The 23,298-nt window shown below is 61.1% G+C and overlaps 1 protein-coding gene across 1 annotated transcript in view; it reads right to left on the bottom strand.

The window, feature by feature from the left end:
• Positions 1–19,481, bottom strand: part of LRPPRC (leucine rich pentatricopeptide repeat containing) — a 48,929-nt gene extending 29,448 nt beyond the window's left edge. The window contains exons 1-14 of the mRNA XM_056130583.1: positions 19,360–19,481; positions 14,989–15,188; positions 14,046–14,168; positions 11,634–11,755; positions 11,508–11,566; positions 10,629–10,715; positions 10,055–10,181; positions 8,483–8,627; positions 7,929–8,074; positions 7,604–7,709; positions 7,415–7,522; positions 4,650–4,768; positions 3,359–3,452; positions 2,543–2,609 (exon numbers count right to left, since the gene is read on the bottom strand). Of these exons, the coding sequence (XP_055986558.1) occupies positions 2,543–2,609; positions 3,359–3,452; positions 4,650–4,768; positions 7,415–7,522; positions 7,604–7,709; positions 7,929–8,074; positions 8,483–8,627; positions 10,055–10,181; positions 10,629–10,715; positions 11,508–11,566; positions 11,634–11,755; positions 14,046–14,168; positions 14,989–15,188; positions 19,360–19,460 (1,604 nt within the window). The 5' untranslated portion in view covers positions 19,461–19,481. The remainder of the gene's footprint in view (positions 1–2,542; positions 2,610–3,358; positions 3,453–4,649; positions 4,769–7,414; positions 7,523–7,603; positions 7,710–7,928; positions 8,075–8,482; positions 8,628–10,054; positions 10,182–10,628; positions 10,716–11,507; positions 11,567–11,633; positions 11,756–14,045; positions 14,169–14,988; positions 15,189–19,359) is intronic.
• Positions 19,482–23,298: the final 3,817 nt, after the last annotated feature.

Genomic DNA, 23,298 nt, shown 5'->3' with positions numbered 1-23,298 from the left:
TTTCCCTTTGAAAATACTCAGAATTAACTGATACAATCTAGCTAGATAACAGAGGCATTTTTATGCTAAAAAAAGGCCAATCTTAAAATCAGACATTTTGCAAGTCCGTTCATAACCCTCTGCAAAGCCACAGAATCCCAGACATGAGGCCCAGTGGTTGGGAACAGCCACGTGGGGGACAGGACCGTAAAGGTCTTGGGGAACTGGGCTGGGCCGCGGGGGCTGAGGACGGGTCCTGGGGTCCCTGCACCATGCAGGCGGTCACGAGGGTCAGAGCGCTGCTCGAGGGGCCGGCCCGCCACGGAGCACCGGTCACTGGCAGACCCGGTCACCAGCCTGGTCCTGGGCACCCGCTGGCACAGCACCAAGTGGGGGACACCCTGCGCCTGAGACCACGGCTGGCAGGAGTGGCCCTGCCCACGGCGCCCTCTCGAAGCAGCTGCGGGAGGCACCATGCCCCCACAGACCTGGGCACCTGCCGTCCCGAAAGGCATCCTGTGGGCAGGGACTCGGTCACTGCCACGGCCTGCAGCTGGCCCCCCTCGGTCATTTAAGCCCCACAAAGCCAAGAGCCTCCCTCACCCCAAGGCCACTGACCCTAGAGGACCTTTGCCTCTGTCCCTAGCAGCGAGTGGCTGAAGATGAACCCACCCAAGAGAGCTCAGAGGAAAGGGTGTGGGTGTGCAGGGCTGAGACCACAACAGACGAGGGCAGGGAGGAGGGGGCGGGAGGGGGAGCAGAGGGGAGGGGGCGGGGCAGGGAGGAGACAGCAGGGGAGGGGAGGGCGGGGCGGGTCAGAGGCAGCCCCTCCACAGTGGGCGTCCGTGACCCCAGCTCCTGGGGCGGACTCCTGACGGTGGAGCGAAACGTTCTGCTCCAGCGCGTCCAGCTGTGCTGTGGTCTGCCCTTGGTCTGCGGGTCAGCGCTCATGTGCACGACCAGCACCACCCGTCACCCTGAGCCACAGGGCGAGTCCCTCCAAATGAAAAGCTGAACATCTACAGAACCCTCCGACTCCCGAATGACCTGCCCTGGGCAGGACCAGCCTGAAGTCCCTTCCCAGGTGCGCTGCCCTGCAGAGACCCCGGAGTCTGGGAACCGAGGACGCTCCCTCCGTCGGTGAGGCTGCCCCTCAGCGCCACGGCCGGACACCAGGGGAGACTTGCAGGGCCGTGCAGTCCTGCTGGGTGACCCGCTCGGAACATCGACCTGGGCTCAGCAACCAGAGGGGCAAGACCAGGCAGGGCCAGTGTCCGCGGGCAGCTAAGAGGACAATGACGACCCTTCACACCCACCAGCCCTGGCCATCGCCTCAGGCTCCCAGTGACCATCAGAACCGCGTGGGGCACCCGTGGTGGCTGTGGCCCTAAAGAGGTCAGGCTGGGGAGGACGGTCAGGCACAGTGCCCAGAGGGCGAGGGGCCCAGTGCAGGTTCGGGCGATGCCAGACCACCAAGTCCCACAGAGATGACGACAGAGCTGGACCCTGGGGACCCGGCCCACGAGAAGCCTTTCCTGGAGGACTCGGGAATACCAGCAGGTGGCTCGGCCTGTGGCAGCACCCACACGGTGACCGTGACACTGCGGCGGGCAGCTCGGGCTCACACCGATGGCCGGCCTCTGCCCAGGAACTTCCAGGGCTCCTTCAGAGCCGACAGGGACCAAACCGTGAGGGTGCGAGAAGGGCCTGGAGTCCGGGCGTGTCCCCGGAGGCCCTCCCTCCGGGCAGGGCAAGCCACCTGCGGGCTATCCTGGCCAGTCACAGTCTGGTCACAGGAAGGACGGCAGCGTGGGAGTGACGCGCAAGAGGACGGCCAGGACTGTCCTGTGAATGCTCCATGACCAGCCCGCCACGCTGCCCTGCACACGGCCCAGAGAGCGGCTGTGGAAGGGCCACACAGCGCGAGGCCAGGGGAGTCCCACGCAGTCGGGACAGTGGATACCTGACAGACTGGATGGTGGCTGGCCCGAGGGGGCAGGAGCGTCAGGCACACGCGGCCCTGGGTCGGGTCACGGCCTGTTCCGAAGGCCCCGCAGTGGTGAGCTGAGTGGGTGCTGGGCCCGCGGGCCCGCCCGCCCGCCCGCCAACGCCCTGCTCGCGGGGCTCAGCCTCAGCAAGGCCTCCCTTCTAGACACTCCCAGCCTCCTCCTGTCCAGCATTTCCTCAACTAGACAAAGGCACGGGACAGTCGCTCAAGAGCGTCGGTGAGACGACGGTCACGTGGGGCTCGAGGCTCCAGGTCTGAGGCTCACCCCAGAGGCCCTCGCTCTCCCTCTTGGGGGGAGGGGCTGGACGTGCTGGCCCAGTGCAAAGCCCCTTCCCGGGCACCCAACAGAAAGGGCTCCTGCAGGCAGCCGGCGGAGGACACGAGCCCCAGAGGGACAGGGAAGGGTCAGCGCCCTTGTACAGTAGCGGACCTCGACCTGAGCGTCTGCGGCATGACACAGACGGCAAACCTTACCGCCACGCAAACTTATCTAAGCCCCAGCCAAGACCTCACGGAAGCGGCTCCTCCCAGGACGGGACGCGCGGCCCAGCTCACCTCCGGAAGCCCAGGATCAGGCTGCCCTTCAGGGCGGCGAGGGACAGAGGCTGCGTGTTCGACTTCACTGCGAGAAAGAACGACGGGCGTCAGGCACAGACAGAGGCCAAAGCTGCGTCCCCCTGGCCTGGAAACACGCTCCACGGGGCTCCCAGGGTGGGCGCAGCCCCACAGCCTGCACGGCCCACGCGGCACCCACGAGCTGGCAGCCCCCAGCGGGCAGCGCCGGCTCTCACACCCCACTCCCCCACTCACGTCCCCTAGGGGCCCAGAGATGCAGCCTGTCCTGCCCTGCCCCCGTGGGGTCCCCACGTGCTCTGGGCGAGAGGGGCAGCCCAGGCAGCACTCAGAGCAGTTCAGCCTTCGCCAGCCCGGTCCTGCCACGGGCACGGGACGGCCCACGGAGGCTCAGCGGGCAGGCCCAACTGCTCCCTGGGAAACTCCCGAGCAGCCCCAGCCCGGGTCTGACCGCTCTGTCCAGTTGTCACACCCTCACCCCCATCACCTCCGCCAGGCATGGCTCAGGGCGAACACGGGGAGACCGGACCACCGGCCGCACCTCGGGTGACGGCTCTGGGGGACACGGAGCTGGCATGCGAAGGCCCCGGGCTCCACCCCCGGCCCCCAAACCCCAAATCTGCTAAAGCTTCTTGCTGACTAGCAGCCGCGTCACCAACTGCCTGGTCAGCCAGGCCTGAACAAGACACACGGACCCCACAGCTCTCAGGCATCCTCTGGAAGCGGCCAGGGCTGCCATGGCCCCCTCAGCTGGCCCGGCGTCCAGGGAAGGGCTCGGCCGTGCTCGCTGGTACTTACAGAACGACAGAACCAAGTCGAGGTTCCCGCTAGCAGCTTCACTCCGCAGCTCCGCCAGAGAGAAGACGGCGAGGTCGGGCAGACAGCCGCTCTCCTGAGGGAACACGCATGGTCAGCACACGCTCAGACCCGCGCTCTCTGACCGGCTGCCCGCGTTTCCCGCTGCCCAGGAGTCAGAGCAATCCTGGAGGCCCTGGGGGCCACTTGGGGGCCCAAGTCCGACCTCATATTCCAACGACCCTTCGAGCCATGTTCTAGAACACCTCAAAAGCTGGAAAGTACATGAAAGCTAGAAGGGATACAAGTGCATTTTAGACAAGTTGTTCAGAGATGTTACATTGCCAGGAAGTTTACCATTAGCAAAAATGGACTAGTTCTCTCGAGCAACTCACCTCAATCACTAGCCTAAAACTCCACTGAACGGGGCTGGAGCGACAGCACAGCGGGGAGGGCGTTTGCCTTGCACGTGGCCGACCCGGGTTCGATTCCCAGCATCCCACAGGGTGCCTCGAGCACCGCCAGGAATAATTCACCACCAGGAATAATCACATCCGGCCCAAAGAACCGCCTCCCTCTCGGGCTCGCTGCCACTTGTGTCCGGGTTCCAAGCAGAGCCAACGCTCAGCTGTGACGTGTCTCCTGCATCTTCGTCCACGATCACGGCGCGGGCGGCAGCGAGCACCCAGGCTCTCAGGGCGCAGCCAGGGAGGCGGCAGGAGGCCCGGGTAGTGTCACCGCACACCCCTGTCCTGGCATCAGCTGTCTGCCCCGCCCCCAGGCGCAGACCCCCGACGACACACCCTTCACAGTTCAACACTGCCGAGCACTCGGCAAGGGGCGTGGGCGGCCAGGCACAGACTCCTGGGAAGGGGCTGCGATTCCCCGTAACTGTGGGTGGCAGCGCAGCCCCCACAGCGGAGGGAGCCGGGGGCGGGGTCTGCGGGCACCTCAGAGCTGGGCAGGGAGGGTCGAGGGCGACAGTGAAGCGTGAACTGGGAGCCAACAGAGAAGCGACAGGAGGAGCTGGCAAAGCGGAGCAGGCGAGGCACCCGTCTCGCACTCAAGGCAACCTGGGTTCGAGCCCCGCAGCGGGCTGGGGCCCGAGGAAGAGCGCTCGCGAGGGCGCCAAGCAGCACACGCCCGGCCGCACCTGCTCTCCACCTGCGGGGAAAGGCCGCTGGCGCCCCGGCTTCAGGCCTGCTGAGAGCCCCGGTCCGGCCCACAGCAGGACATGCCTCAAGCCATTCCCTTCACCCGGTGGCCCCCAGAAGCCCCTCGAGAGTATGCCCACCTGCAGCACGGTGCGGGCCCTGGCCACGCTCTCGAATGCCGGGAACACGTAGCTGACGTAGGTCTCCTGGTCGGGGCTCACTCCCAGCTCCTGCATCAGCCGGAGGACCTCAACGACGCCTGCGGACAGACACGGGAAGGAACCACGAAAACACCCTCAGCGGGAAGGCTCTGGCCAGGGCTGAGCTCAGGGCAGACTCCTGGCCCGCACTCGGGATCTCGTGGGACCACACGGGACACAGATGGCGGCTGGGACACTGTGGCAAGGCAAGAGCCTGTGCGCCGTCAGCCCTGCCTCCTTGCCCGTGGGCTGCATCGGAGAATGCAGAGCTCCAGTCTCCCAGGCTCGTTCTCCCGTGGAGGCCGACTCCTCCCCACTTCACTCGGAGAAACAGCCCAGGAGGCCGGCGCCAAACCGTCCTGAGGGACCAGTAATGGTAGACTTACAGCCAGAAAAACCCCAGAAACTCAGCAAGCACTTGACGACCCGACACGCCATCTTTCAGGGAGACTGCCTTCCTCCCAGACTCCCCGCCCAGTGCTCCTAACAGCACCCCCAACTGTCCAGACTCTCACTGACACCACCAACCAGTACAGTGATGACCCTGCAGAGGCCACGCCAGACTGGACGCTGGGGAGGCAGAGCGCAGCCCTCCCCGTGCTCAGAGTCACGCGGGACTCGCTTGCGGACAGGGAGAAGGGGGCTGGGCAGACTGAACGAGTCAAGGCGGCGCCCGGCATGCGGATGGCCCCCAGAGCCGCAGTTCCCCAAGCATCGCCAGGGGTGCTCCTGAGCACTGGGCTGGAAGCAGCCCCTGCACACTGCTAGGTGCGGTTCAAAAGTCAAGAACTGAACTGACGGGGCTGGAGCGATAGCACAGCGGGTAGGGCGTTTGCCTTGCACGCAGCCAACATGACCGACACAGGTTCGATTCCCAGCATCCCATATGGTCCCCCGAGCACCGCCAGGAGCAATTCCTGAGAGCATGAGCCAGGAGTAACCCCTGAGCATCACCGGGTGTGACCCAAAAAGGAAAAAAAAAAAAATGAACTGAAGAGAAATGACTCTCCCACACCTTGACTTCCCTTCTGCGCAGACGAACACGAAGCCTGTGCTTTCCTTTCCCAGCTTTCCACAGCTCCAAGAGGTGAGAGCGGACAGGACAGCAGGCAGGGCGTGCCCAGCCCTGCAGCGCGCGGCCCCGCTCCCTCCTTAATCCTTTGGCCCCACAGAGCCCCTCCAGCACACCCGGACGAACTCCTCTGCGTGCAGAGCCGGGAGTGCGTGAGTTCCCACACAGAAAATTACCTATGGGAACGTCCTCAGTGCAGGCAACCGTCCGACTCCCACGGCAGCCACGAGCCTGACACCAGGAACACGACACGGCAGCAGGAGCGGCCGGCGCCAGGCACCGAGCGGGTGATGAGACACGTCGGGGCCCACAGGAGCCAGAAGCCCCACACCAAACTCGTGAAAACAAACAGGAGGACAAAGGCGAGGGATGTGGCCATGGGACAAGGCGGGGGCTGTGTGTGAGGGAGGCCCACGCCAGGCCGAGTCAGGGAAGCCTGCGAGGCGAGGCCCAGCTCTGCAGGCGGAGGCCAGCGCTGGCTCCTCACCCTGCAGGACGCGCTGAGGTCAGCCTGGGCCTCTGTGCCCGCAGGGGAAGCTGCGGCCAGAGAAGCACCGGCCCGACACCGACTGGAGGGGTGCGAGGGGTGCGACAGGACCGAGGACCCCTGATGAAGCCTCTCGGGCAGAGGCAGGGAGGACGTTCAGGGTGTGCAAGCAGGACGGCGGGAGGCTCCAGCCCTGGGCTGAGGCGGCTCCTCACGGCTCCCAGGCGGGGAGGGAGGCAAGGGTTAACCCAGAGATTGTTTTCATGAAGAGTCTTCTAAAAAGGATCTGGAGACGTTTACAGCCAGAAACAATTAGGGAATACTTGTTTCACTATTTCCTTTAAGCCAGAGATGGCTTCATATTTAAAATAAAATTGCAATATGAAGTCTGCTAAAAGCACTTTTTTTGTTGTTTGTGCATTTTGTTTGTCACCCAATGTCACACTAACAACTCTGCATCTCATTCGAAAGCACATTATACTGTGAGAGAAAGTGAAAAAGACCATTTTTTGTTTCCCCCAGGGGGAAGTACTTCTGTTAAAAGCATCTTTTTACGAGAATGCGCTTCCTGAATTACCAATAATGCAAACTAAAGAATTAGACCCCGTACTCTAAAATTTCGTATCTGCTCGATTCTTATTCATACCCCACGGCCGTCCCCCGAGTGCGAGGGAAGAGCCTGATAATGCTCGGGCCAGCCGGAGCCGAGCCGAGCGTGGGTCCCTCCACCGCGCTGCGGGGCGGCACACAGGGGCCGCTGCGGACACTCGCCCGCCCTCCTGCCGAGGGGGCTCAGTGCGGCCCACCAAGTGGCTCCTCACGCGCGGCCACGGGCTGTCACCTCACACGAGGCAAACGGCCTCCGACGCCGAGTCGGCCAGTGCCACAGAGTTTTGACTTACGAGCACTGAGCCGCTGGGAACTGCCTCGCGTGTGTGAGCACCGAGACAGGAGACGGCGGAGACCAGGGGTGGCCCTGTGTCCACTGTGCTGAGGCTGACCCCGGGGCCTCCTCAGGCCAGGTTCTGCGGCCTCGCAGCCCGCCGTGTGCTTCTGTGCCGCTCTGGCTTCAGTTCTGCTTTCCCCAGTGCTCCCCACTGCAAGCCCAGCACACACTGCCCCGGTCTCCAAGCACTACACACTCACCTTGGACATTCTTCTCCTTTTGGTGTGCAACAAGCAAGGGCCAGAAGTAGTGAGCTCTGAGAGGAAAGCCGTCCTCCTTCAGGGCCTTCATCAGAGTCTTCGCCAGACCTGAGACGGAGCAGGGGCGTCACCAGCTGCCTCAGCCCAGCCTCCCCGAGCCTCCCCGCGGCCCTGGCCACGGCCACCTACCGAGCTTGTTGGCGGCGAGCGCGCAGTAGAGCGTGAACTGCAGGGCCGAGGAGTGCATCTGGGCCTCCTTCAGCTTCCGGCAGTAGTGCTGCAGCTTCTCCGCAGGCTGCAAAGAGGGGCTGCGTCACCTGGCCTGCAGGGGCCCCGCCTGCGCCCCGGCCCCCCGCCTGCCACTCCGGGACTGAAGAACCGGAGCCCTTCGCCCCTTTTCGCTCAAGATCTCACCGCACGGAAACCTGCGCCCGAGCTCTGAGCCTAGACGCGGGCCCGGGACCCGGGCTTCAGCCCACCTCCAGGCACTGTCCACAAAGGCAAGGGGGGGTACCGTGTCCATGGCCACGCAGTGCCGAAGAAAGAAGCTGCCGAAGTCGCTCCCACTGTCCTCCCTGGAGATGGGACAGGCCAGCAGCACCTGCAGGGCCGTGTCCTCCAGCTTCTCAGTGACTAAGAGCAGGATGAGGTTCATTGCGTCTGGGAGAGAACAGAGACGGGCTCGCTACTGAGCGGCACGGGGAGAATGTTCTACACTCGCAGAGCAGAGGCGAATCCACGGACTGAAACCCCGCAAGGCCCTGCGCGAAGAATGACAGCGAGCTTCCACCACGCGGGCAGGGCTTACAGCAGACCTCACGAGGTCGACGGCTGGAGAGAGGACGCCAAGGGCCCAGTCCCCTGCCTCCCTGCCAGCACCGTGGCCACAGGCCACCCCCGCCCCCAGAAGTCCTCACACTGACCACCAGGCTCCCGGTGTCCTCAGCACCACCAAGGAGCCACCTCCAGCCAGTGGCCCCTGTCCACGACCACAGCCCCGATCTCCCCACCCCCCACCCGCCGCGGCCATCCCTATTCCCAGAAGGCAGAAGCGCGGCTGTCCACTACCTGGAATGTATCTCCTCTCGTACGTGACCTTGCTCAGGATCTCGGAGACGTGCTGCACGTGACCAGCTTTGCTGAAGCTGAAGACCAGCTGCAGCAAGTCGCGGTCCATGAGGTAGAGGTCGGACTGCTCCACTTTCTCCAGGGTCTACAGTGTCGGAAACGGGAAGTCAGAAAGCTAGACAGTAGAAGGAACACCTTCCCTGATGCAAAATGCATCGCAACACCAAGGTTTTACAGCCGGGCTGCTAAGGCAACTGAAGACCGAGGATTTCTTCTAGAAAACCAGAAGTTCCGACCGGCAACTGCTGCATCAGAAGTCGAACAAAATCTCCTCCAACCCTCTTGTGCGCAAGATGTGCGCGCAGTCAGCAACAGAGCTCTCCCTGGCCACTGCGCTCAGGGGCCGCGAGCCGCGTCCCCACCCCGGCCCACAGCCACCAACAGACACATGGAGGATGGACCAGGCGCGGGCTGGCTGGTCAGTCCCGTTTCCTCCCCCCTCCCCACGCCTGTCCCCATCTCACTGGGCGCTCCGGTCCATCCGCCCGGCCCTCGTTCCCGCCTCCCTGCCCGACCTCCATGGGCCGGGGTGGCGGCTACACCTAGGTCAGGCAGCAGGACCTTCTGTCCTTCCCGTCCTTCCAGGGCAGCTCTTCTAAGACAAAGATCCTGCTAGGAGAGCTGCTCAAGGGCACACTTCTCCTTTCCTTGTCCATAAACAATCATCTTAGATTCACTTCTTAGTAATCTCTCTAGCAATCTCCCTAGAAATCTTTCTAGTCATTTTGTAGATACATAAAATGAGATACATTAAGTAAGACGTGTCAGTAAGAGACACATTAAGCTTATAGGGCGACTCTCCTGGGGGCATCTCACTACAGATCCCAGACCACAGTGCTCAGGCCAGATTAGTCCTTCCTAATCCCTGCAGAGTCCTTGTCCAGTCACTTTGGGCCATGACAGACTTTGTCCACGACCGAGCTCTTAACTTACTATATAGTTTCATGCACTTGGCCTGTCCCTTTTTGATGCGAGGGTAGCTCACAGCTTGCCCTGGGTCCATCCAGTCCCTTTGTCGGGACCCTGCTTTTTGGGGTGCGAGAAACTAAGGGCAACTGAGGCTTAAGTCAAGTAAATATGACAGATGACCAGGAGTGAATATTATTTGGTGTCAATTAACTCCCAAGTTACAAAAGCATAGAATGATCTGTCTTCCGGTGTCTATACAAAAAGGACGTTGCTCTAACGTAAACTATGCAAAAGACATAAGGGAAAGAGAAAAGCAGTATTTCACTTATAAATACAAAATCCAGAGTCCTTTACACCCTGTCACAAGTCACAGGGTCTGATTTGGGGATCTAGGAGATTAACCGATAGGAGAAGCAGAGGTTACAGACAACACAGAGGAATGGGAGTGCCTGGGAGCACTGTGATGGGCGTAGCCGTTAAACCAAGTTCCCTAGGCAAGGGAGAAAGGACAAGCCAATGTTATCCCATAAAGTATGATCACAAACAAACTACACCCTCGGCTCCCCCCCCCCCACCCCCGGGCCTCTCCAGGGGGAGTCCCACCTGCTTCACTCGGTCGATATCGCCCTTCTCTGCGTATGCGCTCAGTAAAGCCAGGTACGTGTCCGGCCCCGGCTCAATCCCAGCCTCCCTCATCACAGAGAGAATGTTCTCTGCATTTTCCATGTCCCTGTGAATTAGTTCAAAGAAAACAGAAGACTGAGTGCAACACCAGCACCCGACCTGTGGCCGCAGAGCAGTACAGCATTAGAAAGGGACCAACACGCAGGGAACGGACCACAGGCTCCCAGAATAAAAGTATTACACACACTGCAAGCTTTTCCACAAAAGAATCCAAGTTTTGCAGCTAAATAAGGCGCATTTTCTCACTAGTTTACCTTTTGTGGAAGAGTACCTCTTAGCAAGTCACTCCTCAGAGTGGACATTCTGCCCGGGCCCCAGCTGCCAACAGCCTCACTAAGTGACTCTGCAGCACCGGCCTGTACTGGTGGCTGAGAGTGGGGTCCTACGCACACGCAAGCTCCACCTCACTCGACTCTTGCTGAAGGGCAAAGGTGACTGCAGCGTTTACCCCGTAACGCCCACGACTCCGATGCCGCCAACCCCGGGGCCTTACCCAGCTCGGGCATGGCCCGTGACAAGGGCGCTGAACACGGCCTCTGTGACCGGGAGGTCCTTGGTCTTCATGAAGCCCAGGATGGTGCTGAGGGAGAGACGTGCCTGTCAGTCACCAGAGCAGAGCCCACACCCGAGACCTCTGAGCTGGCTCGCAGCTTCATCCTACACCGCCCACTTTGGAAAGCGGCAAGTTTTGAGCCTGAGGAGCAGATCAAAAGGCTGCCCTTCCGGACGAGAGGCCTGGGCTGGGCCCAGCCCTGCCAGCTGTGGCCCAAGCAGCCCCACCCCCAAGATGAAGAGTGAAAAGCATCAAGTTCACTAAGAACCAGTCAGTGAAAATATGATCAACCATTTCAGCGTATCACTAACTGCCTAAACTCTCCACTCAAAAGTCAGAATTTTACACAGAGGCAGGAGAGAGAGTGCAGCGGGGAGGGCCTTTGCCTTGCCAGGTTTGATCCCTGGCATCCCATATGGACCCCCAAGCACCACCAGGAGTAATTCCTGAGTGAAGGGCCAGGAGTCAGCCCTGAGCATTGCTGGGTGTGGTTCCACCCCCCCCAAAAAATGAAAAATACAGAATTTTATGCAAGCAGAAAACTGTAACCGGTTTTATACAAACTAGTGAGACGGAGAAAACTACATTTTACAAATGAATGGTTTAAAGGCTCTGAAAAATCCCTCTAGGAAATAAATATAATATTAAATATTATTTAACATCTCAATTCTAGTAAGATAGTTTGAAATCTCTGCACCAGCAAATCAAAATCTTAATTAACACAGCCCCTCCCCGTCCCTGTCTGCCGTCCACCTCGGTCTGGGCCCTCGCCGGGAAAGCCCCCAGGGAAGCGAGGTGCATCCGGTGCCCACAGCCTACCTGGCGCCCTGGATGTCCCCGGCGTGGCAGTAGGCTGCGATCAGCCTCTGGTATGTCACCTGTGGAGGGAAGGACAGGTGAGGCCTGGGAAGCGCCCCCCAGGCGGCCGCGCACACCACCACCTACCCTGTTGGGCTGCACGCCGGCCTTCTCCATCCGGGCCAGGAAGTCGGTGGGCGAGAACCTGTGCTCGTTCTGCAGGTAGACCTTCAGCAGGGCGTTGTAGTGACTCACGTCGTACACAGCACCTGTGGGTCGCGTTGAGCAGCGTGAGGATGCCTCAGGCTCAGGCTCCGGCCGTGATCACAGCACACGCCCCGCCGCTCGCTCACCAAGGAGGCAGAACTGGCCCTGGGCCCCGCGCAAACGGGCGCCTCCGCCCAGAGCCCCGACCCCACCCACCCCCAACCGCATCGACCCAACCACGCCGCCGACCCCCTCACCCCTTTGCGGCAGCCGGGCCAAGCGGCATCACCAGCGGCCGGTGCCAAGGCCCGTGGGCTCTGCCACAGGAGCGTCGCCAACAAGTGCCCGGGCACGGCTCCCCTGCCACGCGGGGAGACCCACCCACACGCCCGAGGCCAAGCTCTGGACACAGGGGTGCTTTCCCACTAAACACATCAAACTCAGACGGGCCCAGGCGAGGGCCTGCCCGGGGTAAACCGGGTGTTGGCAAACGTCCCTCAGGAAACCACCAGATGGAGTTGGCTCTAGGGAGGAACATCCACACTAGAAAAAATAATTTTCTGGAAAAAACCGTCTTCTCTGACTTCATAAAGACGTTCGGCCTGGGCTGCTGGAGCGGAGGGAGCGCGCCCGACCCTCGACCATCCTTCCCCTGACGGGACACGACCCCACGCAGCAGACTGCCAGGCGCCACCTCTCCTTCGCCTGGTTTCTGCCACTGTGGCGACAGACTGCGTGGCTCTGCGCGATTTCATGAGACTTAACTGGCGTCTCATTTCAATTCACGGGTCGTGTCTTCACAAAGAGAAGAGAACAATTTCAGAACTGCTGACTGTCTTTCGGGCTTTTTTAATACTAGAGATCTTCTGTAATTGAATTAAGATGTCAGAACACTCCACTTCAATCACATTTAAACCGAGTTTAACGTAAAACTCCAAGTTTCGGGACAGAAACCGAGACTCGTACTTGAACCACGAGAAGGCGACCCTCACCTGGCCACGGCTGCTGGTTGCGCCCACCCGGAACTTTCTGTCGGCCCGGACCGTCTGCTCGGGCAGCGGGCAACTCCCAGCTCGGGCCTTTGCAATGTGTCCCAGGACAAGTTCTGGCCTTTCTGGCCAACTCTTTCACTTCACCCCTGCCCTTTTATCCTTTCTGAAACCCAACATTTATCACTATTTTTTAAAAAACCCTAAAACCTGAACTCACAAAAATTAATCACAGAAAAATGGAACACTCTAAGGTGATTTATTGAATCCCCTATGAGGTGAGACTGTTGTAATTTTGGTATTTTTCATTTAAGGCCTACATATTCCTGCAAAGAGAAAACTGGAGATTTTATACGTTTGTCTTTAGAAAGTATATGGGCTCATGTATAAGATACATTTCCAGCTAAGATCGTTTAATCCATTTTATATTACAACAAGGGAAAATCAGACTGCCGAGTACTAAATACATCCACCTGATTCCCAGAGCTGAATATTTTGGTATCTGAGAGGTAAATAATCACCTCAGCTAAAACCCACAACTCCTGGGACTGGGGCTCACGACACGGCAGACCCTACATGGTGGCTCCATCTCCAGCACCACGAAACACAGCGGGGATGACGCCCAGTGTTCCAGGGTGCAGTTCTCTGCCCTCACACGTGTTACTCGCTGGCTTCAAACAGGCCTTTTTTTTTTTTTTAAAGAAAAAATAGGATCCTTCTCTTTGTTACTGAGTTTTTTAGTATTACAAAATGTATTCAAAAATGCCGATTATAAAAATCATGAACAGATACAGCAGCAAGAAGTTAACTTCAATTCTCACCTGCAAGCTGGGTAAAATACCTGCGCTGCGCCCCAGTGGGGCTCAGGGCTCACTCTCAGAGGGTCTCGGGGGACCCTATGTGGTGCTGGGGATGAAAGCCAGGATGGGGACAAAACACGGGTTGGCAAGTGCCCCCCCCCACACACACTCTCTCTAGAGCTGAGCCAGGCGTGAATGCCAGATTTTATCAAATGATCTTTTATATTAAAAGCAAAAAATGTTTTTGAAGTGCCATGCTCACAGAGCTCAGAACAAAGCACGGAACGCCAGTCAGACTCGCCCAGAACCTGTCAGTGCCCCGACAGTTCTCCAAAGCACGCAGGGACCCTCGAGGAGCGACGGCTGGGCCCCACTGCCCTGACCTTCTCCTACACGCACGGGAGGCTGAGTGGCGGGGGAAGGCCCTAGCTTTGTCTCCATCGACTCAAGTAATACCGACTGTGGAGAGAGTGATTCTATTCTCACTACCCCTAGATGTCACTGTGATTCACCAAATAAATCAGATCACGACCATGGGGGGGGGGGGGGGCCCACACACATACCCAACTCCTGAAGCTTGTCCCAGATCTTGTGGGCGAGCTCCGTCCTCTCAGAGAGCTGCAGTTCCGGCAGGAGCGAGCCACAGCTGCGCAGGAGAAGCAGCGCCTGGCTGCCACCGGGGGTCCCTGGAGAAAGGGGACAGAGCCCTGAACCCGACAGACACACAGACCCGCCTGCAGGGCATGCCCAGCCCCCGCAGGGACCGTCCCCCAGGGAACAAAGAACCCGGCTCCTGCAGCACCTGCCGTGAGTCAAGCCGGCCATCGGCCAGCCACCAAGGAAAGATCAGCCACCCTGGGACCCCTCCGCCCGTCTCCAGGCCTCTCCAGGCTACTCCAGGGACGCTGCGGGCTGCAAGAGGCAGGCTGGGGGGTTGTGAGGATGGAGGTCTCGGGCTGGAGTGAGAAAAATGTCTGAAAACCAAATTTGACTGTGGCACTAGCCCCAGCTGGCTGGAGCAATAGCACAGCGGGTGGGGCGTTTGCCCAGCACGCGGCCGACCCGGGTTCGATTCCTCCGTCCCTCTCGAAGAGCCCAGCAAGCTACCAAGAATATCTTGCCCACACGGCAAAGCCTGGCAAGCTCCCCGTGACATGTTCGATATGCCAAACACAGTAACCAGCCTCACAATTTGTTGTGAGACGTTACTGGTGCCCGCTGGAGCAAACCAATGAAGAACAGGAGGACAGTGCTACAGTGCCACCAGCCCCAGCAAATGGGGGGTGACGGAAGCTCAACTCGCTCCAAGGCGCAGCCTGAAGCCTGGCTGTGGGCGCCCTGAGGGTCCACCGCGTGCCCCGAGCAGGTGTGCAAATCCCGGGGAAATGGCTTCACTTCACACTGCCTGGGTGTCAGGGGGACGGCCCAGCCCTCAGAGAAAACTGCGCCGCCCAGAGTGGAAGCGACCGGCCCCGCGTCCCGACCCGTCCGGGCAGCCACGCCTACCCGCGCTGCAGGTGTAGTTGAAGACCTTCTGCAGGAGTGACCTGGGGATGCGGCCCGTTCTCCGGACGGAGTTGTCGAGTCTCATGAGCGCCCAGTCGAACTGGCCGGCGGGCCTCCGGGGCGGGCTGGCGGGCTCCTCCTGTGGCAGGCGCCTCCTCTCCGCAGCGAGGGCGCCGAGCCGGGCGCGAGTGTGCAGCGCCCTGGGGGGGGAGCACGAGGCTGTGAGTGGGTGCCCCCCCCAACGCGGCCTCTGTCGGCACAATCCACAGGCACTCGAACTCGAGCCAACCATCACGCCCGCCGGGCACTGGGGCTCTGGACAGCTGCCCGGCCCAAGGCCTCCCCCCAACTCAAGCGAGTCTGCCCAAGGAAACTTCAGATTGAGTTTAAGCAAAATCCGGCCAGTCACCGGACAGCAGGTCAGGGCTGCAAACCACTCAAGATGCCTAAAATACATCCGAAAACCTGAACGCCGCCCCCAAATGGTCCTAGATCTGACTTTTTTTTTTTTTTTTTTGCTTTTGGGGGACTGGAGCTATAGCACAGCGGGTAGGGCGTTTGCCTTGCATAAGGCCAACCTGGCCGACCCAGGTTCGATTCCTCCACCACTCTCGGAGAGCCCGGCAAGCTACCAAGAGTATCTTGCCCGCATGGCAAAGCCTGGCAAGCTCCCCGTGACATATTCGATATGCCAAAAACGGTAACAACAAGTCTCACAGTGTTACTGGGCCTGCTCGAGGAAATCGATGAACAATGGGAGGACAGTGACAGTGATTTGCTTTTTGGGTCACATCCGGCATTGCACAGGGGTTACTCCTGGCTCTACACTCAGGAATTACTCCTGGCGGTGCTCAGGGGACCATATGGAATGCTGGGAATCGAACCCAGGTCGGCCGCGTGCAAGGCAAATGCCCTACCTGCTGTGCTATCACTCCAGCCCCAAATCTGACTTTTAAGTTTCAAAAGTAGCCCAAGGCTGGGGCCAGTGATAGTGCAGTGAGCAGAGCACTTGCCTTGCACGAGGCCGACCCAGGTTCAATCCCAGCATTCCCACGTGGGCCCCAGCACGACCAGGAGTGATCCTGAGTGCAGAGCCAGGAGCACTGCCTGGTATGACCCTCTGCCCCAGAAAAAGACCAAGGTTCAAGTTAAAATTATAGAGTTGGGACTGGAGTGATAGCACAACGGGGAGGACGTTTGCCTTGCACACGGCCGAGCTGGGTTCAATCCCCAGCAACCCACGTGGTCCCCAAGCACCACCAGGAGTGATCCCTGAGTGCAGAGCCAGGCGTAACCCAAGTAACACTGGATACAACCAGAAAAGAAAAAAAAAATCAAATTATATAGTCTTTGTTTGCTTTACAAGAATCACTTGGCAAAAAAACTTCCAGGGCCCGAGAGAGCACAGTGGGAAGGTGCTGGATGTGATGCGCCCATTGGGCTCAATCCCGGCACTTACTTGTAGACTGGAAACCCTTGTTTTTTTGGGGGGCTACACCTGGCGATGCTTGGGGGATCAAACGGAGTGTGGGGATCAGTCCCGGGCCAGCCACGCGCAAGGCCAGCACCCGCCCGCTGCCCTCCTCTGGCCCCCACCCAGCTCTCCCGAGGGTGAACGCTGGGAACCGCACAGAGCCACGGATGGAACCAGGCCTCGGGCATGCAGAGCCTATGCGACAGCAAACGACCCTCTCCTCCCCACCCACACGCTCACAGAACCAAGCCCTAACCTGCAGAGGTCCACATCACACTTGAAACTTTCCACAACATCAGGCACAGACCGAGTGAGCGTGTCCTGGGCAGGTGGGCACCTGCAGCCCCACACCGAGGCACGCAGCTCCCAGGGTGGCCACGGAGAGGCCCTCGGGGGTCTGCTCTGCCTGCCGCAGAACTAAACATGCTACAGACCAAACACGGGCCGCCAGATCCCCACGCCACCCTCACTGACGACCAACAGGAACCCCCGCTGGGATCCGGTTGGAGACCACCCTGGCCATCAGTCGCCATCACCGACGCCACTGTGTAAAACCTCAGGCCAGCACAGACAGTCCAGGTCGGCAGTGCAGACGGATCACGGGCCGGTTAAAGGAACTAAGTTAATCAAATGCCACAAACCATGGACAAAAACATCACATTCTTATCCTGTATTTCCCAGCGTTTTCCCTACTTTTCCGCTCCCAGGGCAGGGCAAGTACTGCCTTCTGCAGTAAAGCAAACACTGACTACAACCACCAGAACCACGGGTCATGGGGGGGGGGGGGGGGAGACGAGCACTGTTGCCCAACAACAAAATCGATTCACACAGAAACTCTGGAATTAACCCTGAGAAGCCGAAGGACTAGAAAATGTCATCCGCTAAAGCCGCATTTTAAAAGGTGACATCAAACCCAAGTCAGGCGGGGCTGGAGCGACAGCACAGCGGGGAGGGCATTGGCTGTGCACGTGGCCAACCCAGGTTCGATTCCCGGCATCCCATAAGGTCCCCCGAGCACGCCAGGAGTGATTCCTGAGTGCAGAGCCAGGAGGAACCCTGTGCATCGCCGGGTGTGATCCAAAAAGAGAAAAGAAAAAAAAAACCACCAAGTCATGCTCCCATGGAAGGCAGTTACTGACCAGCGTGTCCTAAGGCCAGAGAGCAGTGTGTCTGTGGGTGCAGGACACACCTTAGCAGAAAGGGCACCCAGGCCTGGTGTGCTGAAAGGGCCCACTCGGGCAGCCACACCAAAGCACTGCAGAGGCCCTTCCCACGCGCTGTCCCCTGCAAATTCGGGCATTAAAGGTGTTTTCATTTTGAGTCTTCGGAGGAGACAGCCCAGTCCCACCTGCCCCCGGCACAGGGCCCTGACGGTGCAGGACAGGCCTCCAAGCCTGGTCTTCCCCTGGTCAAGCAGTACTCCTTTCTAGGCTTCTGGATGTGCCTCTTTTTGGTTTCTGGGCCACACCCGGAGGTGCTCAGGGCTTACTCCTATCTCAGTGCTGGGGGATTGCTCCTGGCAGGACTCGGGGACCTACGGAGTGAGTGCCAGCGGTCGAACCGGGCTGGCCGTGTGCCAGGCCAGGGCTCCAGCCCGTGTGCTCGGTGCTGCTGCTGGTGGTCTCAGTGTGCTCTGGCCTCGGGCCACTTCCAGCTGCCCAGCAGGGCCCACGCTCACCCGAACGCTCAAGTGTGAGACACAGGGCTAGTCAGTGCTGGAGAGGAGAGTAACAACCACAACCCTCAGGTAAGACAAGGGCAGAGCCGGGGTGTGTCACGACACCCTGAAAGGCGCTCAACGGGCCCACGTGCAGCAGGAAACGGGTAACCTCAGTTAGACAGAGAAAGTGAAACTCAGCAGGGGGGGGGGGGCAGCAAGGCCGCCTAGCCGACTCGCCTCAGACTCAGTGTGCACAGTCTCCTGCACCGCCCACTGGCCCGCGGACACAGGAGTGGACTCCATCCCACGTGTTCAGAGCACAAAAAGGAGGCCAGAGAGACAGGACAGCGGGCGGACGCAGCCTGCACAGGCCGCCAGGGCTCCATCCCCAGCACCCCCAGGGGCCCCGAGCACAGAGCCAGGAGGCAGCGCTGGGCACCGCCGGGTGTGCCCCCAAAGCAGCAAAGCCAAACTGCCCCATCGCCCTGGGACTCATCTTGTCACCTCGGCCTCCAGCAAGGGAGGTTGGTGCCCCAGGCCTGTGGCCAGAGCCGTCCACCGAGTCCCTCTCGGGGAGGCCAGGCGAGTCCAGGCACTGCTGTGCTGATCCAGGGGGCAGCAGAACTGGGCCCCTGAGCCACGAGCAAAGCTGCCCACCTGCCCATCAGACCAGGGGGTGGGCACCAGGAGCGGGCAGTGGGCCGCTGCAGAGAGGATGCCCACGGAGGCACCGCAGCAGGCGCCCGGGCCTGGGGGAAGCTCCTGGGGGGCAAGACCCCAGGTCCCTGCCACAGGCCGGCCGCAGAGACGCGGTCCCCTGCGGCCAGCCTGAACGCGGCCGCACTCCTCCGCTGGCCTCGGTGACCCTCTCCGCCCAAGGGCGCGTCCCGCGCTCCCAGACCCCCGCCGGCGCCCCCGGCCTCCGCGGGCCCCCAGGGCAGGCCCGAGGCTGCAGGCGGCGGTGGCATCGCCGGGAGGGGCAGCCCTGGCACTGCCCAGCCCGGGGCCAGCGCGGCCGGACCCCCCCGGCGGGCGCCCCTCCGGCCCCTGCCCCCTCGGACGCCCAGGGACCGCGTCGGCGTCCGTCCGCGGGGCCCGTCGCTCCCGCCCCAGCGGGGTCCGGGGCTCAGGAAGGGCGGAGACCCCGGCTCGGGGCCTGGAGCGCGGGGTGGCCCTGCCGGAGGAGCCCCCGCCGCGGACAGCCCCGCGCCCACCCCGCCCGCGCCCCCGCGCTCACCCGGCGGCCCGGCCCAGGCGCAGGGACAGCGGCAGGCGCGCGGCGGGCGCGGCGGGCCGGGCGGCCAGCAGCCAGCGCGCGGGGCGCAGCAGGGCGGCCATGCTCGCGTCCCCCACAAGGACGGGCCGCACGTGACCGGCCGCACGTGACCCGGCGCGCGCCACCCGGGCGCGCGGAGGGGGGACGCGCCCGGCGGCGCAGCGCGCTCGGCCCGCGCGGACGCCCCGCGCCCCCCCGCGCTTGGTACGGCCCGGGCCGCGCGGGGGCCGACGGGAGCGCGCGACGCACGGCCACGCCGGAAGCGCCCTCCGCTCGCGGGGCGCACGTGTCCGGGCCGGGGCGGGGCCCCGCCGCGAGGCCCCGCCCCCGCCCCTGCAGCCCCGCCTCCCGCCCCGCCCCGCCCCGCCCCCTCCGGTCGCGTCCCCGCCTGCGCGCGGGGGGCGCGGCTCGGCTCGGTGGCCCGGCGGCCGCCCTGGTTCCGTTCCGCTGCCCCCGCGCGCCTGCACGGGCGCCGGCCACTGAGCCGCTGGGCACGGGTTTGCACATCCCGGGCTCGCCTCTCGCAGGACACGCGGGGAGGGCTCCGGTGCGGGGTCCGGAGCGTCCCTGCTCCCCCGCGCAGGCCAGGCGGGGCTGGAGCCCAGTGGGGCGGGGGCACAGGGTAGCGGGGTGCGGGGGGAGGGGAGTGAAGGGTGGAGGGTAACTGGGTGTGCAGGGTGAAGGTAGGGGTCTGAAGGGTAGCTGGTGCGGGGGTGGGGAGGTGCGGGTCTAGGGGGTAGCTGGGTGCAGCGGGATGGTGAAGGGTCGAGGGCAGCTGGGGGGGGCGTGTGGGGAGTAGCTGGGGGGGTGTTAAGCCAGAACACCTGGTGGCCGTGTGGCAGGTGACCGAGAGAGGGTCAAAAGCCCCGGGTGCAAAGGCAGCGCCAAGGGCCCAGGGAGCACACTGACAGTCGGCCGTGTGGTCTGGAAGGCCGTGGGCACAGGCCCTGGGGGGCCAAGGAGCAGGGGATGGACGTGTGTCACCTTCCGGGAGAGGCAGGGCGGGTGCCTGCCTTTGCTCCAGTCCCCAACGAGCTCGAGGGTGAGGCTACGCTCTGAAGTGGCCCCTCACCCAACAGAAGGCTGGGGACAGCTTCTCCAAGTGTCCCGGCTGGGATGACCGGGCAGGGGTGTGTCACATTTGCCAGAAGCTCCGACAGTACAAATGGTGACCAGTATTTTCAGCCTGAGCATCGTCAAGATTCAAGTGAGGGACAGTGAGGGTTTGAAGGTGAACTCAGAGTGGCCACCGCGCTGAGCTGCAACTGCCCACTGCCCCCTCAGGGGGAGCAGGGCGGAGTGGATGTCAAGGGGCAGCTCCGGCTCGGACACAGCAGGAAGTGAGGGACAGTCCAGCCCTTGGACCCTCCAGCACTTGGGGACTGTGAAGACAGACATGGATGCCTCCTGGGAGCTGAGGAGGCACCGGGAGACGGTGGCCAGCGGGAGTCCTCGCCTGCTGTGCTTCTGCCGACCAGAGTCCGTAGCAGTGATGGGGAGGGGGACCCCCCTCAGCCAGATGCTTTTGGCCCAGGCACAGGGACTCTGATCCCCAGCTTGTCCTCTGGCTCCTGAGGACCCCAGCTATGATGCTGTGCAGAGACGGGGCCCTGCTCAGTGGCGGTGGCCGTGCTGTGCCACCGCTGCTGCAGGAGGAGATGTCTGGGCCCCAAGAGCCACCCAGATGCCCTGTGGGTCAGCAGGCTCTCTCTGGGTCAGGGATGATGCTGCCCTCCTATATTCACTGCAGCACTGATCACAATAGCCAGAATCCAGAAACAACCCAGATGCCAAAGAATAGCTGGCTAAAGAAAGGATGGACCATCTACACAACGGACTACTATGCAACCATAGAAAAGATGAAGTTATGAGATTTGCGGATACATGGATAGACACAGAGTATCCTGCTGAGTCAGAGGGAGAGGGACAGACATAGGATGATTGCACTCATTTGCGGGGCTATCAGGCACGGGGACTCTGATCCCCAGCTTGTCCTCTGGCTCTTGAGGGCCCCAGCTATGATGCCGCGCAGAGACGGGGCCCTGCTCAGTGGTGGTGGCCGTTTTTTTTTTTTTATAAAAAGTACAAGACTAATATCCAAGGGCAGTAGAAATGAGGACCAGGAAGACTAGTTGATGGTAGGAAGCCTACCACAAAAGGAGGGGGGGGGCGGGGAACAGGGCCGTTAGGACAGAGAAGGAACCACTATGACAATGACATTGGAAATTATTACTGCTAGAAGGAGGTAAAGTGATATGCATGATGCCCTTTCAGTAACTGCATTGCAAACCGCAGTGCCGAAAAGGGACAAGGTAGGAGAGAGGGAGGGAGAGGGAAAGGTGTCTGCCATAGAGGCAGGCGCGGGTAGGGGAGGGAACTGGGGACACAGCTGATGGGCGATGTGCCCTGGTGAGGGGACAGGTGTTGGAATCCTGCATGCCTGAAGCCCAATCGCGAACAACTTTGTGACTATTTCACAGCGATTCAATAAAGAAAGATCTGGGGCCTGTCTCCCTCTGCCTCCAGCTGGCTCCAGCCGTGCTCTCTGGGCTTTGTGGGACGTTGGGCAGGCGTGTGGGGACAGCAGGGCAGCTAGTCTGTGGGGCTAGGACGTTGGTCTGAAGCAGCGTTCTGGGGTTTTAGTTACAAACATTTTCTGCATGAAAGCTCTGCTCAGGTGGATGACCTGGGGCTGCTGCCTGCACTTCTGGCCCACCCTCCCCTCCCTGCACCCCCCCTGCGCCCTCCCCCAGGCTCCTACGGTCTCCTCCTCCCTCCCCCTTGGCGCTGCCTGCCCTTGGAGCAGAGTTGGGAGAGGCTGTGCCAAGGCCCGGCCCTGCAACAGAACTGGGAGGGTTTAGTTGGGGGGAGCCGGGTGGAGCGTGGGCAAGTGTCCCTCCATCCCCTTTGAAGGGTGGGAGGGGCAGGTGAGGGGGACACGGGGTGCCCTCGGTGACTGTCCCTTGTCACAGACACTCCAGCCCTTTCCCGGGAAGTTACAGCCTCACGTGAACTGTTGGTGGGAAGAAAAAGTGCGGCAGAGAGGAGAGAGACAGAACCGGTGCAGTCAGGGAGGTTTGGGGGCAGGTTAAGTTGTTGTAAAGTACCCTAGGGCGAGAGGGGTCTCCAGCCGAGAGGGTCATGCCTTGCATTGGCTGGCCTGGGATGGATCCTGGAGTCCCGAGCACCCAGGAGGGACCTCTGAGCATTGCCGGGCATGGCCGAAACCCTGAATACATTAGGGACACCTGGAGCACCCGCTGTGCTTCCCGAATGCCCCTGCCGGGCTCCCTCCCGCCAGGCACTGTCCCCAGCCTCAAACACAGCTGCTGGGTGGGGGGGGCGGTGAGCCTAGCTGGTGCAAGACTAGTGATTTTTAAAAAATATTTCTCTTCAAACTTGCAGCAGAAGCAGGACGCTGACCGCAGTGGGCACTAATCTTGTTTCATTCGGTCAATTAACCTTCCCTTGGCCTCTCAAGCATTTATGTAAATCATGAAGAATCACAAAATAGAGCTGATCACTCCTGATTGTGTGTTGGCCTCTGTGGCATCTCGTCCTCGCTTGGACAGACGGGCAGTGGGCGAAGGGTCCACCTGCACAGCCACGTGGCCACTGTGTGACTTTCAAAGCTTTGATCAGGCAGCAACAGGCTGGCCGCTGCCTCCTGAATGAGGTGGGCTTCATCTCCCGCACCCCAGCGCCTCCGTGGGCATGGCTGCCAGCTTCCTGGCACCTTCTCTGGCCCCTACTGGGGCTCCCACCTCTGCTTCGCCACTTTGCCAGCGCACGCTTTAGCAGACAGACAGACAGACAGGCAGGCAGGCATACAGACAGACAGGCAGGCAAGCAGACAGGCAGACAGACAGACAGAAAGGCAGACATGCAGACAGGCAGACG

The sequence above is a fragment of the Sorex fumeus genome, unplaced genomic scaffold, assembly GCF_029834395.1.
Source record: "Sorex fumeus unplaced genomic scaffold, SorFum_2.1 ptg000079l, whole genome shotgun sequence".
NCBI classification, from domain to species: domain Eukaryota; kingdom Metazoa; phylum Chordata; class Mammalia; order Eulipotyphla; family Soricidae; genus Sorex; species Sorex fumeus.
Note: the sequence above shows the minus strand (reverse complement) of the source record. Positions and strands in the feature narration are given on the sequence as shown.